Here is a 17,983-nt window from a genome sequence, read left to right as displayed (position 1 = left end):
TCCTTCTTTGGAGGTCTTTAAGCAGAGGCTTGACAACCATATGTCAGGAGTGCTCTGATGGTGTTTCCTGCTTGGCAGGGGGTTGGACTCGATGGCCCTTGGGGTCTCTTCCAACTCTAGGATTCTATGATTCTAAGTTAGAGCCCAGTTACAAGCATGCAAGTCAGTCATTCCCAGAACCTTCCAGGTAAGTGCATGTAGAATCTCTGCCTTTATGCTAATTTCGTCCAACATTATATAGTAAAAAAAAAACCTCCCTTGGTAATAACATCCGCATTTGGCAACACCATTATACCGTTATTTGCACGTGAAACCCTATTATGATTTTCCTGTTGCTGCTCTCCCTGTTTGCCTCCCAGAAAAATCCCAACTTAATCTATTCAAGATGGGCAGCTTGCTTTGCCTGGGAGTGTTGGAGCAGGAGGGGGCAACCCCCCACTTCTCATGGCCTTTGGCTTTCCTGGAGTGTCTCCTTCTGGCCCCTTCAGGCCACATGTTGGGGCCACATGGACCTGCTCCCTCCCTTCTAGCTGACCTGTCTGCTTCCATGCCTGAGAAAACCCCGTCCATATGTGCTCGCATCAGCTTTCTTGCAACCTGAAGAGGCTCAAATGTTTCTGTGCATTTTCTCACTTGGCCAGAGAGAGGTGTGCGCAAGTTTGCATTGCATTTATTTATTATAGGGTTTTATTTTCAGGAAGCTGGCTTTTATGTCATCCAGATGTCCTTTCTCAAGCTAGCACTCTTTCATCAGGGGATTTGCATTTCCTGAGCATTCAAAACAGCAATGTTTAGTGAGAGGGAAATCCCCCTCCATATACACATACCCCATATTTGCATCTTAATTGCTTCCCTCAGGACGCATGATGACAAGGTCAGGAGCGAACTTGTCCTATCCAGAACACAAATGGTTAAACGATACTGAGCTGAAATCATGGTCTGGCTCCTTCCTGTATCTATCTGGGATCCTTATTCCCAATATTTGCTTCCCTGTCCTTGTGGAATGTGCACAAACTGCTGGGCGGCTGGTGGGTCTCAAAAACTACCAGAAGCACTTTCCTCAGTAGTTCCATCTGAATTAAATAACAAGAGGAGGAGACAATGGCATCAAAATTGAAGCTTCAGAAAACCCAGGATGGAGAAACCATTCATAAGCACTCTTTGGGCTCAGTCAGTCAACCAGCTACAAACACACCTAACAGTTGCCTCGTCCATCCCACATTTTACCAGCTTCTTCACAAGAATATCACTGGGGCCTTCTCTGAAATCAAGATACACTACATCCACAGCATTCCCCTGATCCACCAAGCTTGTAACTCTATCAAAAAAAGAAAGGAGATTCGTCTAGCATGACTTGTTTTTGAGAAATGCCTGCTGGATCTTTGTTTCAGCAAGAGCATGATGTCCTTTTCAGTCTGAAAGAATCCGGCTACCCCATTTAAGTCATTGCCGGCTTAAATGAGGATCTCTCCTTTCATACTTTTCAAAAGCCTACATGAAAACCAATGTAGACGTTAAGTGATATTTTTTAAGAAACCATTTCAGATGGGGAAATTAATGTACCAAGTTAAGTAGAAGTAATGTGTATAGAAGAAAAGGCTTTTCCAATTTTTCCTAAAGGGTGTTTTCACTTGCAGTAATGAATGTGTTAAGACATGTATGAAAATGCATTAAAGGATCAGAAAGATTTCTCTTCAGGTACTTTAGGGTCCTAATAAATAATAAATCTGATGATTAACAACAGTGGCACCAGGGAAGCACAGTACTGGGGAATATTAACCGCTACATCCAGCTTTAAGAGCATACTAATTTTAATATTTTCTTTGTATTTTGAAGTAAAGAAAATGCAGGGAGGGGGAAAGCAAGGCAATGTTATATTCACAATGGAATCGGATTCAAATACTTCTGTTATCATCAAAAGTAGAGCTGGAAATGCAATTTGCTCCTAGTGTGCTCAGATGAAGAGTGCGACATAGAACAGTTTAGTGATGTTTAAGCAGCCACAAAGGTTTGTGCTGATCAAGAGAGCTGAAGTAAGACCACCACCAGGGTTTTTCTCTCGGCTGGACAGACTGCCCTCCATCATCTCTTGGTTCTGGTTGGGCATGTTGAGCATGAGGGTCAAAGTGTTCCAGTGGGTCATAACGCTCATATGCTGCGCCCATGGCCCCATGGCCAATTCGAGGGGGCTTACTAAGGAGGGGTCGCAAGACAAAGTCCACCCGTCCAGCCTTGGTCATCTTGGCAGGCAAAGTCACTTTCTTCAGGACTTTACTGTAGCCACGAGCTTGAGCACTGACAACGTATGTACCAGGAGGCAGCAGTCTCCAGTAGTCTCCGCCGGCAGCTAAAGGAAACAAATGTCTTGTTTTAAATTTTCAAACATTATAGAACGATACTTCCACACATGCATATTCATTGGTCTATTTCAGTAGTATAGGATTTATTGAAAGTGAGATGCTATGGAGATGGTATAATGTACCGGTAGTCGTAGACTAGGACTGAGGGGACCCAGCTTTAAGCCCTCACTCTGGTTCTTCCTGCCTAAGTACAGAATCTTATATTTGTCCCTGTTGAAATTCATATCTCAGTTCTAGTTTGAAACCATGCTCATTTAACTTTCCTGTCACTATTAAACCTTTATAGCAGTTTGAGACCAAGACTGGAGAACCACAGACAGGGATGCTTCTTTCTCACACAGGCCTGGGGAACATGTGGCCCCCAAAATGTTGTTGCCCTACAATCAGGGGCAGCCCATCCTACTTTGCCACCCCAAAGTTTCACCTACTGGTGTCAAGACTTCCACAAGAGTTCTGTGAGTTCTGCTGTGGTGGCAGGGGCAGATGGAGCCCCCCCCCCACAGATTCCACTGCCTGAAGCGACCACAATTTCCATCGGCCCTAGCCAACATGGCCAATGGTCGGAGCTGATGGGAACTGCAATCCAACATCTGGAGAGCATCACATTGGCTTTTCCCTTGTTTTGATCTTTCCTTTGATACAGTGGTACCTCGGTTTAAGAACAGCCCTGTTTACGAACTATTTGGTTTATGAACTCCACAAAACCAGAAGTAGTGTCCCGGTTTGCGAACTTTACCTTGGTCTAAGAATGGTAGCTGAACAGTGGAAGGGCACCGGTGGTGGGAGGCCCCATTAGGGAAAGCACACCTCAGTTTAAGAACAGTTTCGGTTTAAGAACGGACTTCCAGAACAGATTAAGTTCATAAACCGAGGAACTACTGTATTTTGATAGTTTAATTTATTAGTTACAATTAATGTCTGAGTTGTTTTATTGCTTTTGGATTTTGTAAATTGACTTGAAGGTAAAGAAGTTGTTGCATAAGTGAATCAATTAATAAAATATTACTGTATTTGAAATGAAAAAAGAATATTGTGATATTCAGATGAATCCCACCTCCCAGTTTCAGGCTTTAATTTGCTTCTCCATCGAACTCTATTACCTGCAAGTGTATCATGACGGATGCCTTTGACCGAAATTCGGGCATTCTTTATCGGGTTTCCAAATTTATCAGATACAATTCCTTTTATTCCACGATGAGCCTACAAAGAAAGAGACAGCAATTTTAACAGGTGGTAATAAAGTAGCTTATTGTATCTATTCCTCACTAGCACCATTAAAATCTGCATGTGTAGTGAGAGTTTAATGGCATTTTACCTCTGTGGTTGTTTGTGGTTTTTATTTTATGATTTTAATTGTATGGTGTGAAACAGGGTTGTGTTCTCATCCCAACTCTCTTTAGCATATTCTTCTCCCTGCTGCTCTCTTTCGCCTTCAGCTCAACTGAAGACAGTGTGGACTTTCATTTGAGGAGCGACGGGGGTCTGTTCAAACAGTCATGGCCCACACCAAGACAAAAGTCCTTATCCAAGAGGTCTTGTTTGCAAATGACACAGCCTTGACAGCGCTCTCTGAGGAAGCTCTACAGAGACTCATCAACCATTTCCCCAAGTCTTTGGGGAGTTCAGCCTTACCACCAGCTTGGCAATGACCAACATCCTGGGTCAGGACATCGCCAGCACCCCACACATCAGCACTGTTGACCGCACACGGTAGACAATTTTGTCTACATAGGCTCCATCATAACCAACTGCTGGACAAGCATATTGGCAAGGCAGCTACGGTAATGGCTCACCTCCCCAAAAGGGTATGGGAGAATGTGATGCCTATATCCAATAACAAGATGAAGGTCAACCAGGCTTGTGTGTGGAACATGCTGCTTTATGTAGGCAACTTACAACTGTTAGGAGTGACATCTCATGCACTGCGTCTAGAAGATTTTGGGCATTACATGGCAGGACAGAGTCTTAAAGATGTGCTCTCTTGAGGCCACATTCCCCGTATGTTCACCCTTCTGTCTCGGCGACGTCTACACTGGCTTGGTCATATCCACAGAATGGAAGATGATAGGATGTGATCTGCAGGGAGCTGGCTTCAGACACCAGGCCCATTGGCAGACCAACTCTGTGTTACTCCTGCCCGGAAGCCTATGTCCCCACTTGCGGAAGGATGTATGGATCCAGAATTGGCCTCCACAATCACTTACGGACTCATTGTTAAAACCATGTTTATGGAAGACAATCTTACTCGGCTACGGGGAATCGCCAAAGAAGAAGGCAGAGATGTCTGCAAACGTGACATGAAGGTTGGCAACATCACCCCCACCATGTGGGAATCCCTTACAGACAACCACTGTGTCTAGAGACAGACACTCATGTTGTGCAGTGACCAGAGGAGGAATGACCGCTGGGAGGAGTGCAGAGTGAAGAAATGCCATCATGCACCTGTAGCAACACTTCTGGATGCTTTCATCTGCTCCAGCTGCAACAAAACATGTCTCTCCCACACTGGTGTCTGCAGCCACAGCAGGCACTCTAGAGTGACTTTGTCAGGCCTGCAGGCGAATGTATATTCAACCCAGGACTGAGTAAAACCAACTGATCAGCCCCATCAACCTTGTTTGAAACTAAAAATAAAGTTGCTGCTTGGGCCCGGGCTGTTGTCTGCAAGAGAGAGTGTATTCCAATCATGTCCATGTTTCTCCATCTTCTTGACATAAAGTAGATGTGAAGACAGAAAAGTGCAGGACAGAATTAACTGACTTTTCATCAGGTTTTGATGATGGGTGCAACTTCTTCAGTGTTACAAATTCATTAGTTATTCATCCTCCCCAATCTTCCATGGTTTTATGAAAAATTGTGTACTTAAAAAAATAGTAACTGTGTTTGGTTGTTGGCTTCAAAATATTTCGAGTAGGAAACATTTTTGTAAATAGCCTGTAAATAGCTCATGTTTCTAATTTTTACTTCGCTATAAAGTTAATTGCTGCTTATTGAACGAAGAAGAGATGTTGGTGAGTAAGGCTTTCCCCTGAGGGGTTGCCGCAGAGCAGAGAGTGGATTTCCATCTATTGCTGCGAGATCCATCAATCTACATTTCTGTTTCGGGTGAAACTTTATGAGATGGCACAATACCATCCACTGAACTTGAAAAAGGTGGTTGAGCCCAGGAATTTTTAGGATTGATTATCATGTGAAGATTTATCTATCATGCACAGAGTGGCCCTTTTTGCGATGACTGGGGAGCGGGGGCAGAATGAGGCAAAAGTTTTGACTGAGAGGACCCTCGGTTGTTCAGGAAATTTCCTTGGTTTATTGCTTCCCTAAGTACTATATTCAGGGCTCCTCCCAGCAGTGGCAAAGCTGCATGCTCCGCTACCAGGGGTGGAGAGCAGGCGGGGACATGGCTAGCGCCCCAGGGGCATGATGCGCACCCCGGGGGCATAGCACGCCATCCACAGAGGTGTGACATGCCACCCGCGAGGGTGTGGTGCGTGTTCTGGGGGCATGGCTCCTGGGGCGTGGGGGGGTGCGTGGCACGTGTCCAGGGGGGCCGCTGTGACAGCACCCTACCGGAATAGTGGCGCCGGGGGTGGTTCGCTCCCTCTGCACTCCTGTTCTTCCTCCAGTGCTTCCCAGACTTTACTGGGTGAGGTCAGTGTTTTGTTACAATGGCCTATGGCTAAACACAAAGTGACTTGACTCAGTCATCTCTATTAGGGGCTCATTTATTCGCAGGCCCTTTTGTCTCGAGTGAGTCCCATTTGGATTCTCTAAAGCAGCTGTAAAATAAAGCAGCTGTAAAATAAAAATAAATTTATGGGTCTGGACTGGACTTTGTATTGAAGGATGATACTGCAAATAAAACAGGGATGTTTAATGAGGAGTAACTTAATGCCCGTGAAGGGAAACGGGCATATTCCTAACTACTTTAAATCCCTATTATGACCAGGCTCCTCAGAACAATACACAACAGATACCTGCTAATGACCTGGAAAGGGATGTCTTGTTGCTCCTAATTTTGCAGCCACTTATTGTTCTGGTAGACTTGCCAGGCCACTGATCTAAGAGAGCATTTGCTTGAAAAACATAAGCTGCAGCCTCCCCAATAAGGGTTTCAAGAAGGTCTGTTCTGAAGTGCCCTGCACAAAAATGACTGTAAAAATGACATTTGAATTCAGTGCTTTTCCTCTAGAAAAAAGAGGCCTGTACGGCATACCATTTCAGTACACCCAGAAAAAGCCACTGTCTGCACTACACATTAGAATCAAAGAACTGTAGAGCTGAGCTGCTTCTCCTCACTTCTCTAGCAGCAGCAATGGATGCTCATGGCGGTGCCCCTTGGATTCTGCTACCTGAGGCAGCTGCCTCAGTTTGCTTGATGGACAGGCCGGCCCTGCCCAGGATGAACAGAATGGAAAATGAGCACACGTAACTGGCTTGACAGCAGGAATTTGGACACTGCTTGCCCTAGGTCTTCAACTATAATCTCAAATATGGGAGGAAGTTACATCAGAGTTATCTGTGGACTGCTACTTGCAGCCCATTTGTGGAAAAGGCAGCTGGGTCCCTTGAGTCAAATCGTGTCACAAACCTTCCCTGGTGAGCAGCTCAGTAAAAGGAAGGAGAAAGAAAGAAGTCACAAGAAACTCTACCATTTCTATGAACTTCAGAAGAGCTTCTTTGTTTTGCTGCCAGAGTGAATAAAGTTCTTCTTCCAGGGGAAACTTCTCGCAACCAAGCTCCACCGTAACTTCGAAACAGTTTGTGTGAAGGTAGTTAAAATCTGCCATTCCTTGAAAAGAGGAAGATTGGAAGGTTCATCAGTGATGGTATTTGATGGGGGCATTTTGATACGACCCTAAAGCAACTTGGAGCCTCCCAGGGTTTACTTCAATAATAATAATAATAATAATAATAATAATTTATTTATTTATTTATTTATTTATACACCGCCCATCTGGCTAGGTTTCCCCAGCCACTCTGGGCGGCTTCCAACTGAATATTAAAAACAATACAGCATCAGACATTAAAAACTTCCCTAAACAGGGTCGCCTTCAGTTGTCTTTTAAAAGTAAAATAGTTGTTTATTGCCTTGACATCTGCTGGGAGGGCATTCCACAGGGCAGGCGCCACCACCGAGAAGGCCCTCTGCCTGGTTCCCTGTAACCTCACTGCTCGCAGCGAGGGAACTACCAGAAGGCCCTTGGCGCTGGATGATGGGGGTGGAGACTCTCCTCCAGGTATACAGGACCAAGGCCGTTTAGGGCTTTAAAGGTCAGCACCAACACTTTGAATTGTGCTCAGAAATGTACTGGGAGCCAATGAAGATCTTTCAGGACCAGTGTTATATGGTCTCGGTGGCCACTCCCAGTCACCAGTCTAGCTGCCGCATTGTGTGAATGTGGAACAGAAAACGGGAGATTAGTTTGGAACAGAATCACATTCTAATCAATGTAGATTTGGAGTTCCACTCTGGAAAATTTGGGAGGAATTATGGCCATCTGCCATGGACGCTTTAGTTGAGATTCCTCCAGGGGGTTGGACTAGATGATCCTTGGGGTCCCTGCCAACTCTATCATTCTATGACTCTGTGAGTTCATTCTGTTCTGCCAAAACTCTGGAATGGATTTGTATCATCTGGAACAGATCCCACAATCCACTGTGGTTATCTCTGTGCCAAGTGGGTAGCAGTCTCACCGCTTCCTGGTACACAGAAGGTCTCACTGAGGGTGGGGGAGAGACCACTTCCAGGCTCCACTAGGACTTCTTCAGTCCATTCCAAATGCCCAGTTCCCTGTTCAGATAGTCATGTCTCAACATGGGAGGTGGGTCCTGTGTAGCTTGAAATCGCCTGGTTCACTCGCACTTTTGGCTTGTCTCATTAGCCGTTCTAGAAGCAGATGCCTGAAGAACAACGATTCCTCAGAAACCTTCCCATTCACCCACAGTATCAGCCAGAGAAAGAGCCTATTGTCTGGCTCCTGTCCCTGGCAAAGCATTTCCCCTACGTTCTCCCCTTAGGGATGCCATGCTACGCTTTTGTTAGGGTGAATTGCTGGAGTAGTCAGTCTTCAGTGTTTGGCTCCCTCATCAAGATTAGAGCTTTTAGGAGGTGCACAGATGCACTTTGTCTCTAGTGCACATGCAGATAAATATCTGTACGTGAAAAATAGAGCACAGCCTGCCATTTCTGCCTGACTGTTTTTAAGGAAAGGGCTGGTGTTGTGATGTTCTTGTTGTTATTATCTGTATGTTTTAATATATATTTTATATTTCTGTGTGTTTATATGTCTGTGTGTTTAATCAGTGCTTTTCCCCCCTAGAAAAATAGGTGCCAGTACTCACCATGAAGCTGTTACAGTAAGCGTCACACTTTTTAACAACAACAGCAACAACGAGGTGCCAGTACTGTGTACCCTCGAGTACCCCCTGAAAAAAGCACTGTTTTAAATACTAATCAGTGTTTCATTGCTTTTAATTTTTTTTTTTCTATGCTTTCAGCTGTTTCTGTTTTATCCATAAGCCACCTTGGATCTCTTTATAGAAAAGAGGCAGGATATAAACATTGTTATTGTTGTTGTTGTTGTTTCACACTGTACAGTTGCTAAGATATTTCGAACTATCCATAACAGATTGTGGGGCAATTATGTGTCCACAGCATTTCCCTGCTTCCAGTGAATCACACTTTTGGCTCTAAATTCAGCAGAGGACAGATTACTGCAAAACAAGCGAATAAAGCAGGTAGTGTTGTGTCTTGTCAACAGTGTGAAGTACGTAATTCTTGGTAAGATAAAAACACATCACCGTTTCCATCTGTGAAATGCTGGCAGATATATCATTCTCTCCCTTTTAATACATTTGGTTTGATGGATCACAAATTAGTCAAGCCTACATTAGAGCCAGTGTGGTGTAGCAGTTGGAGAATTAGACTAGGACTTGGGAGACTAGTCCTTAGGACTAATCTATACTGGTGAGCTATAACATTATAAATGCGGTATAAAAATGCGACACCAGCAGCCAATGGGAAATTGCATTGACAGATATAACTTTTTTTCTTAGCATTTTTTTTTATCAGTGTTGATCCAGCCTTAGATTCAAATCCCCACATGAGGCTCGCTGGGTAACCTGGGCCAGTCACTTCCTCTCAGCCTAACCTACCTCACAGGGTTCTTGTTGTGGGGATTAAATGAGGAGCAGGAGAGCCACCTTGAGCTCCTTGGATGGGAAAGTGGGATAGAAATGCAATAAATAACAAATCAACACACTTAGCCAAAGTTTCTCTTTCTCAACTCGCAATAGCTTCATTGACATACTACGATGACACTGACCCATGGAATTCTAAGAATTGCTATAATATGTGAAAATATTGTGTGGTTTGTCCATCTTAAGAGTCTATTTCATAGAATCTTAGAACTGGAAAGGATCCAAGGGTGATCTAGTCCAACCCTTGCAATGCAGGAATCTCAGCTAAAGCCATCCAACCTATAAAACCCTTCCAGGATGGAGAGTCCAGCACCTCTTGTGGGAGTCTGTTTCACTGCTGAACAGTTCTTACTGTCAGAAAGTTCTTCCTGATGTTTAGACGGAATCTCCTTTCTTGTAACCATTGATTCAGATCCTACCCTCTGGAACAGGAGAAAGCAAGCATGCTCCCTTTTCCATGTGACAGCCCTTTAGATATCTGAAGATAGCTATCATATCTCCTCTCAGTCTCCCCTTCTCCAGGCTAAACATACCCAGCTCCTTCAAGCGCTCCTTGTAAGGCTTAGTTGCCAGAGCCCTGATCATCTTGGTTGCCCTCCTCTGTACACATTCCAGCTTGTCAACATCCTTCTTAAATTGTGGTGCCCAGAATTGGACACAGTATTCCCAGGTGTGGTCTGACCAAAGCAGAATAGAGTGGAACCATGACTTCCCTTGATCTGAACACTATGCTTCTGTCGATGCAGCCTAGAATAGCATTAGCTTTTCTTGCTGCTGCATCACACTGTTAAGCTTGTGGTCCACTAAGACCCCCTAGGTCCTTTTCACATGTACAGCTAGTAAGCCAGGTGTCCCCCATCTTAGATTTGTGCACCTGGTTCTTCCTGCCTAAGCGCAGAACCTTATAGTTGTCCATACTGAAATTCATTTTGTTAGCTTGTACCCAATTCTCCAATTTATCAAAGTCATTTTGAATTATGATTCAGTCTTCTGCGGCATTAGCTACCCCTCCCAGTTTGGTGTCATCTACAAATTTGATAAGCATCCCCTCAATTCCTTCTTCCAAGTCATTTATAAAGAGCTGAACAACAACAGGCCCAGGACAGAACCCTGTGGCACCCCACTTGTCACTTTCTTCCAGGATTACGAGGAACCATTAATGAGTACTCTTTGGGTTCAGTCAGTCAACCAGCTACAAATCCACCTAACAGCTTCCTCATTCAACCCACATTTTACCAGCTTCCTCCTGAGACTATTATGGAGGACTTTGTCAAAAGCCTTACTGAAATTTCCTTTGAGAATTTAAGATTAGAAACTTCAGACTTCTTGCAGAGTTATCAAATTGCTAAAGAGATGTACCTCCTGCAAAGCTGTACCACTCAGCACCATTTATGATGCCTCCTCGCTTCACAAAATTTCCACCACAACGCATTTCTGACTTGTCCGAGATGCCAGGGTGTGCATCTGCGTAGGCTTTAGACAGCAATTTGAACATCTAAAAAAACAAGAGAGAGTTAAATTATTTTTATTTACTCCAAATGCTGTTTGCCTTCCAGTTGTTGAAACACACACGTTGCAAGCACATGTCCATTAAATTCCTGATGTTACCACTTGCATTTGGACATTTCAAACAGGTTGTGACCTGCACAGCAGCCCACCAGTACTGGGATATTATGGGAAACACCCCCAGCCTATTCTAGTTAAATGGGCTGAAAATGTTTGGCATAACGTTTTGGCTGGCTTGCTGGCTTGCTTGTTTCTTTATTTAAATTTAGACAGAGTTTGATTGCTGGTGGGGGAACCCTCAAAGCCATTTACAAAAAGATAAAAAGAGGAAAAACAAGAAAATTTTACAGTTTCTGATCCTGTATAATTTCCTATCATGTTACTTTCTGTTGCTCACTTCATTTCTTCTTCTTTTAATGAATGAAAAAAAGAGAGGAAGCAGTCTAGTTTTGAACCCGATGAGATTCGTTTGTAGGTGCAACAAAGGAACCTTGATTGTCAGTCTCCCTCCTGGATCCTTGTCTGTTGTGTGTGAAGTTTTTGTTGCTATTTTAATTTTACATCAGCAGAGTGAGGATTCTTGGTCATTAATTTTTTTTATTACCATATTGTCATTAATAATGATTCCACATCTGTGTCCAACCACCACTTAGGATTTGTGTGTTTTAAACTGCAGCACAATTTCTAACTGCAAATGCTTCGGGTTGTTACGCTTATTTTCATTAGTTGCCTAATAAAAATATATTCTCTAGGCAACAAGCAGTGATGGTATAAAACAAAGTTTAAAAACCTCTCTTATATGTTTCCAAAGGTGTTAAATGCTCAGCATTTCTTTGAATAGATCTGGCAAGCGAAGTCACAAATGCCCATTCCAGGGCACCTCTGTTCTCTTGGCATAAATTAAAAAGGCTTATTTCAGCCCTGGTTTGATGTCAGTTGTACTAGACTGCAGATATTCTGCTAACAGCCTTTGAAAAACCTTAAGAGAAAGGCACTCAGCTGTGCATTTGCCTAGCTAAAATATTCTGGTGGTGAAGTGTCTGGAGGAGAGAAACCAGCAAATGCTATGGAGGCACAAAGAAGCACATGTGCCGTGGAGATTAAGAGGGGGAGACAGCAAGGCCCAAGGACTTGTGACCGGGCAGCCGGCAGAGGGGCTGCAGCTGAGGAGCAGCTTCTGGATGAAGGGCAGACAGGCTGCAGCAGCAAGAAGAGGCAAGCCTCCCTTGGTGAAGCACATTTCACTCCAAGTTCTAGGTTAACTAATAGCAGGAACCACAGACAAAGCAGGTGGCGGGCCGTTGACTAAAACGCATTAAGCTTCTCCTTGTTTATATTTTGAGGTCCACGTCACATAGAACCCAGAAGTGGCAGCAGTTCTTCTGTAAAGATGGTGTTGGGTGCTTTGCCTGGAGCCAATCTAAAACCTTGTCAACAGTTTTTGCCTTTGCACAACAACCTGAAGCAGGTGGCTCACACTTTGTTGTTGCTTCTGGGTAGTGTGTGAAGCAGCTGTGGATAAGGAACAAGGCTAGATTTTTCTGGGCTCCAAAAGCCAAGGCTGACAATGGGCAAACAGATCCTGAGGGTTCCCATCTTACTGCTTTGTGGGTCACAAATGCCTTCAGAGCTCCAGTACGTCTCTAACATTCAGAGCTATCTGGTGAGACTCTCACCCTTTTTGGGTTGGGGGCTTCACTTTCTTAGTGGCTGGGGCCCCCGCCCAATGTATCTCCCACCCCACCTTTATCCCCTGTTGGGCTGAGGGACACTGTGCCCTTAGCTCTCCCCTCAATACCTCTTCTTGCCTAACTAGGTCCCCTCTCAGTTGGATACCCAACACTGCAGGGTGTCAGAGAATGCCTCCCAGACTGCTCCATGCACTGAAATGAGGATATCAGGTCTTCATCTATGCCAGGACTCGCTAGAACTATCAAAGTTGCCTCTGAGAAAGACAGCATGCATTTTCCTCCTGACTGAATGGCTACAGCACAATCCAACACATCTGGGATTAGGCAGCAGAACATCCAGGTTAGGTGAATCCAGTCTTGCATTGGCTCCAGCACTTGATCAAACTGTGGGAGCCCTTGACTCTACCATCAGGTGAACCAGCAGAGCCTGGTCCAAACTGACTAAATTGCAGATCATGCTTCAGAATATTTCTGGGAAATTATTTTTCCTGTATCTATTGAAATTGAAATATTGAAATACTTTATTGTCACTTGTACAACTTGTATACAGTGAGATTACACGAGCACCCCCCACTCAGCTCTCTTAGTCTTAATTCCCCTCATTTACTGACGCACACCCACCAAACCCAAAAGTCAGTTGCCCTGTTGTTATCTTTTCATTCAGCAGCCTAACAGCCCACAGATAGAAGCTGTTCTTTACCCTGTTGGTGCGACTAATCATGCTTCTTTATCTTCTGCCTGAGGGCAGGAGATCAAGAAAGTGCCGGCCAGGGTGTGAATCATCCCTGAGAATTTTCCTCACTCTCCTGAGGCAACGTTCTTCCGCTATTTCATCCAGCGGATTCACGGGACAGCCCATAATATCTTGTGCTGTATTCACCACCCTCTGTAGGCACTTCCTATCCGCTGATGTCAAACCAGCGTACCACACCTACATCTACATACCTATTGTGAGATCTGCTGGAGTCAATCAATCAGATTCTGTGTTAGGAAAGAAGAACTAACTTTCCAAACAATGAGTTGTGCATCTGGACCCTTGTCTAGGACAGGGAGAATGTGTTTCTGCAGAAAAGCTAGCATTTGTAGCTTTAGAGACAGAAAGATTTGTGCTTGTGTTCTCAAGAACTGCAAGTCCCTGGGTTCCTTGTGCACAGCAGGAGACGGATGCAGCCGCTGGAAGGGACAAAGCACCCATAATAACCAGGAACAGTGATAGCCCGTGATGCTGGTAGGAATCAGAGGCCCAAAATCTATGTGAGTAAATGTGTCGTTCACACGGCATACCACTGTTTCTGGGACTGGTTATACATATCAGTCAAGGAGTCAGAAATGCAAGGAAGTTAAATAAGGGGAGCTAAACGACACCAACAATCCTCTAGCCTTTTCCCAGAAAAACAAGCCATTTTGCAGTCTGACTCGGGTAATACACTAACTAGGGAAGTTGATGAATAAGATGATTTCAGTGTCGAGACTGTCTTTGGCAAATGATGAAGACAATGGGCCGCAAGCATCACGTGACTCCAGTCTAATGCTTTCAAAAGACAGGTAATAGCACCATTAGCATCACCACATTGAAAAGGCTCACAAGAAACAGGAGAGAATAGAACTGTACTGTCTGATTCTTGTTTGTTTGTTTGTTTGTTTGTTTGTTTGTTTGTTTGTTTGTTTGTTTTGGCAAAGATCCAGCCTTGCGAATAGCGTAAAGGGCCATTCATTAAAAACTGCACGTGCTCGACCAGAACCCCAGAGTGGATAAGGCTGCAATGCCATGCTGACTTAGGGGGAAGTAAGCACCACTGAACAAAGTCAGCCTAATCTCTAATGCATAGGATTGCTCTGTGAGTCACGTAGCTATTTTGTCTATCAAGTATATATTTGCCAGAAGAAATTGACCTTTGGGAGATAATTCATGATTTTGCAATGAAAAAAGACCATAAAAATAAAACTTTGAAGGGAATGGCATGCTTTATAAAATGTTTGCAGCCTGCCTTGTGAATCCATTAAGGGGGGGGGGGTGGTATTCAAAACATTGGTGGTATAATTCCTTTACTGAGACCAACACAAAGTTACAAAAATAACCCAAAAAAGCAAAATAATAGCAAAGAAAAAATGTGTGTGTTTTGGGGATTAGTAGACAAACACTAGCATTGCCCATGGTGCAATTTCAGAAATGTTAGAAATGTCATTTCAGAATTTGGAGAAACACTTTTCTTCCATGACTCATGAGATTGAATGTATAGGATAGGACCCATATTCCAAGTCTATACTGGCCTTCCCAAAATGATGCCTGGGCCCTAAGAATCCACACAAAATATCTTGGGCTCCATCTTATAGACATCTTATAGACATCTTACCTGCTTGGTGTGATGAATCCAGATATATAATACTACATGTACGATTGCCTTAAAAGGGGTGGGGAGCATTTTATGAGATAAAAGTGAAATATTTCTCTTGTAATTCAGCGATTTAAGGCAATAAAATGCATAAGAGGAAAATGAGAAATGTGCATTTTAAAGTTCTTCAGAGGGTAATAGCTCACTCTAATCTTAGACAAATTTACTTGGAAGGAGATCCCATAGGCTTCTAAATAAAGATGCTTTGGGAGTTGCAACCCCAAAGAAAGTGAGTAAAAGGGCTTCTTCTGACAGACTAAATAAAAATGACATTACTGCCCCCTTCTGTTGCCTTTTAATTTTACTCAGAGCTGCTCTTTCAATGTTTCCTGCTGATCCTGGGGACTAAGACTTCCTGGGACAATGGATTCAGCCATTTTCTTCTTAAATACAATGACTCTTGTTCTAAACTGCAATGGATGTGCGTGGTGAGCCATTTAAATGCAAACAATTGCTGTTTGTAGAACTATCACACTTTTCTTGTCAGGCAATTCTTAGCAAATTCTTTGGTCAGCCATTTTGCAAATTCACACAGGTTCGCATTACTCCGAATGGGTCTGTCATGCAATATTACCTTTTCATCGGGGGTGGGGGAAAACATTTTCTCTTCCAGGGGGTGTACAGAGTAATCGTAAGGGTAGGAAACAACCAGATCCCCCCCATGGAGACTGGCAGACAGGACAAACGGGATAGATTTGATCCACTTCATGACAGCTTTCGTCTCAGGGGCAACCTGAAGAACATTTTAAAGTGATCACATTAAGATGCATTTAATATGGCCTCATTGAGATCTTATGAATGGAAAACACAGCCTGAAGATTACCGCTGTAACATTTTAATGAAAGTGCTCTGTGTAAAGAAGGATATCACCGTAGCTCATGAAATTAAGAACTGAGGTCATTTTGACACGCATTACTGAAATAAGGCAGACTATGCACCAAAGGGTATTTTAGCCCCGATGATCTAAGGATTTTTTAAATGTGCAATTAGATACTATGTTAGGGGACACGGGTGGTGCTGTGGTCTAAACCACTGAGCCTAGGACTTGCCGATCAGAAGGTCGGGGGTTTGAATCCCTGCAATGGGGTGAGCTCCTGTTCCTCGGTCCCAGCTCCTGCCAACCTAGCAGTTTGAAAGCACGTCAAAGTGCAAGTAGATAAATAGGTACCGCTCCGGTAGGAAGGTAAACGGCGTTTCCATGCGCTGCTCTGGTTCGCCAGAAGTGGCTCAGTCATGCTGGCCACATGACCCGGAAGCTGTACGCAGGCTCCCTCAGCCAGTAAAGCGAGATGAGCGCCGCAACCCCAGAGTCGTCCGCAACTGGACCTAACAGTCAGGGGTACCTTTACCTTTTTAGATACTATGTTAATGGCCTATAAAATCGAACATGTTTCATAAACTTTTGCAATCCATACCTTACCCCACCAGTAAGACTGTGGAACTGGGAGGTGGTCAGTACGAGCCCCTCGGATCCTTGATAGCCTGTAAGCTTCAGACGTCAAATCTGGGAAGTTCCTGTTAAGATCCAGATTCTGCGCTGTTTGTCTCCCATTTGTCCATCCATTGTAGCCAGCCCCCTGGTCAAGCAGTGAACAAAAGGATAAGCTCCACAACTCTGGTGCTACTTTGAGATGGTGCACTGAAGCACCAGAGAAAATCCAGAAGAGCCACAACAGCGACTAACATGTAATCTAAACAAAATAGTCACAGCTAGAAGTGGGCATGCTTGCCGTGAAAATGAAGTAGAAAACTCAAGTGGTCAGTTCAGATATTGGCGTGTCTGAGGGGGCCTTCTACCTGCACTACTTTGCCCTGGTCACTAAGGGGAGGAATTTTACCTTAGGGGGAAGCAGAGGGGAGGAGATGGGTGATGGCAATTCCAAAAGTATCTCCTTTGATTCATCTTCCTGCACATGTCTTTGAAAACTGGAGAAGACACAACATATTAACGTTGCAGGATCTCCTTCTACCTGGGATTATGGGCGGGGGGAGAGAACTGTAGCTTGGGTGCTACAGCCTTACAGAGCTGAAGGAACTGCTGACCACAAACTCCTGACCAAGAGGCAGAAGGATCTACACATCAGCCCCGCCCCACCCCGAAATAAATTGTTCTGGAAGACTCAGGTAAAAAATGCAAATCACACACTATTGCCAAAGAAAAGCAAAAGAGGTTTTTTAGTTTTTTAAATATTGTTTTGTGAATTCATTGTTAAGACACCTTGGGCACTATTTTTTTTAGCACTATATTTTTTCAAAACAAAACAAAAGTTCTGCCCAATTCCCTGCTAGGTATTGACCTCTTCTGCTGCGAGTTCATATCCATCTGGATTCATGGAAGGAAGGAGATGAATTCGAGTGTTGTTGATCAGCGTCTGGATTCTGGAATTCCCAGTAAGGTATTCAGAGCACAAATACTGGGCAAGGTAGATCAGTAATTCTTTGCCCACAACTTCATTTCCATGCATGTTGCCGATGTATTTAAACTCTGGCTTAACTGTGAAGAGATGAACCAGGATATGTTTTATCTGGCTTTCAAGATGACTTTCAAGAAACAGACCGTGAGACTTGGCTCAGTGGTCACTGTGGTTTGTGTTGCCCTCATCAAGGTGTCTGTCACAAACTGCCAAAGTAAGAACCACTGGGAGACATTTGATCTCTCCCTGCCCCAGGCTGGCCTTTTCTGTGGGAATCTTCAGGGATGCTGGAGAGGATATATTGTCTGATTATATCCTTTTCCAACTTGTGTTAACAAGTTCACAATTTAGCAGAGTAACATTCCCCTTTTTAAACTTGCAGCGGATGTGTTTGCTCAGGCTCGCTAATAACTGTT

At 44.0% G+C, this 17,983-nt stretch overlaps 1 protein-coding gene across 1 annotated transcript in view; it reads right to left on the bottom strand.

Annotated features, from left to right (window-relative positions):
- Positions 1 to 1,793: 1,793 nt before the first annotated feature.
- The window catches only part of CPZ (carboxypeptidase Z), a 28,637-nt gene continuing 12,447 nt past the window's right edge, over positions 1,794 to 17,983 (bottom strand). The window contains exons 5-11 of the mRNA XM_081021545.1: positions 17,451 to 17,647; positions 16,569 to 16,730; positions 15,728 to 15,886; positions 10,923 to 11,058; positions 7,013 to 7,152; positions 3,461 to 3,560; positions 1,794 to 2,347 (exon numbers count right to left, since the gene is read on the bottom strand). Of these exons, the coding sequence (XP_080877671.1) occupies positions 1,983 to 2,347; positions 3,461 to 3,560; positions 7,013 to 7,152; positions 10,923 to 11,058; positions 15,728 to 15,886; positions 16,569 to 16,730; positions 17,451 to 17,647 (1,259 nt within the window). The 3' untranslated portion in view covers positions 1,794 to 1,982. The remainder of the gene's footprint in view (positions 2,348 to 3,460; positions 3,561 to 7,012; positions 7,153 to 10,922; positions 11,059 to 15,727; positions 15,887 to 16,568; positions 16,731 to 17,450; positions 17,648 to 17,983) is intronic.

The sequence above is a fragment of the Podarcis pityusensis genome (genome assembly GCF_964106645.2).
Source record: "Podarcis pityusensis genome assembly, chromosome: 9".
In the NCBI taxonomy this organism is placed as follows: domain Eukaryota; kingdom Metazoa; phylum Chordata; class Lepidosauria; order Squamata; family Lacertidae; genus Podarcis; species Podarcis pityusensis.
The sequence above is the reverse complement of the archived record's forward strand: the minus strand, read 5'-3'. Positions and strand labels throughout refer to the sequence as shown.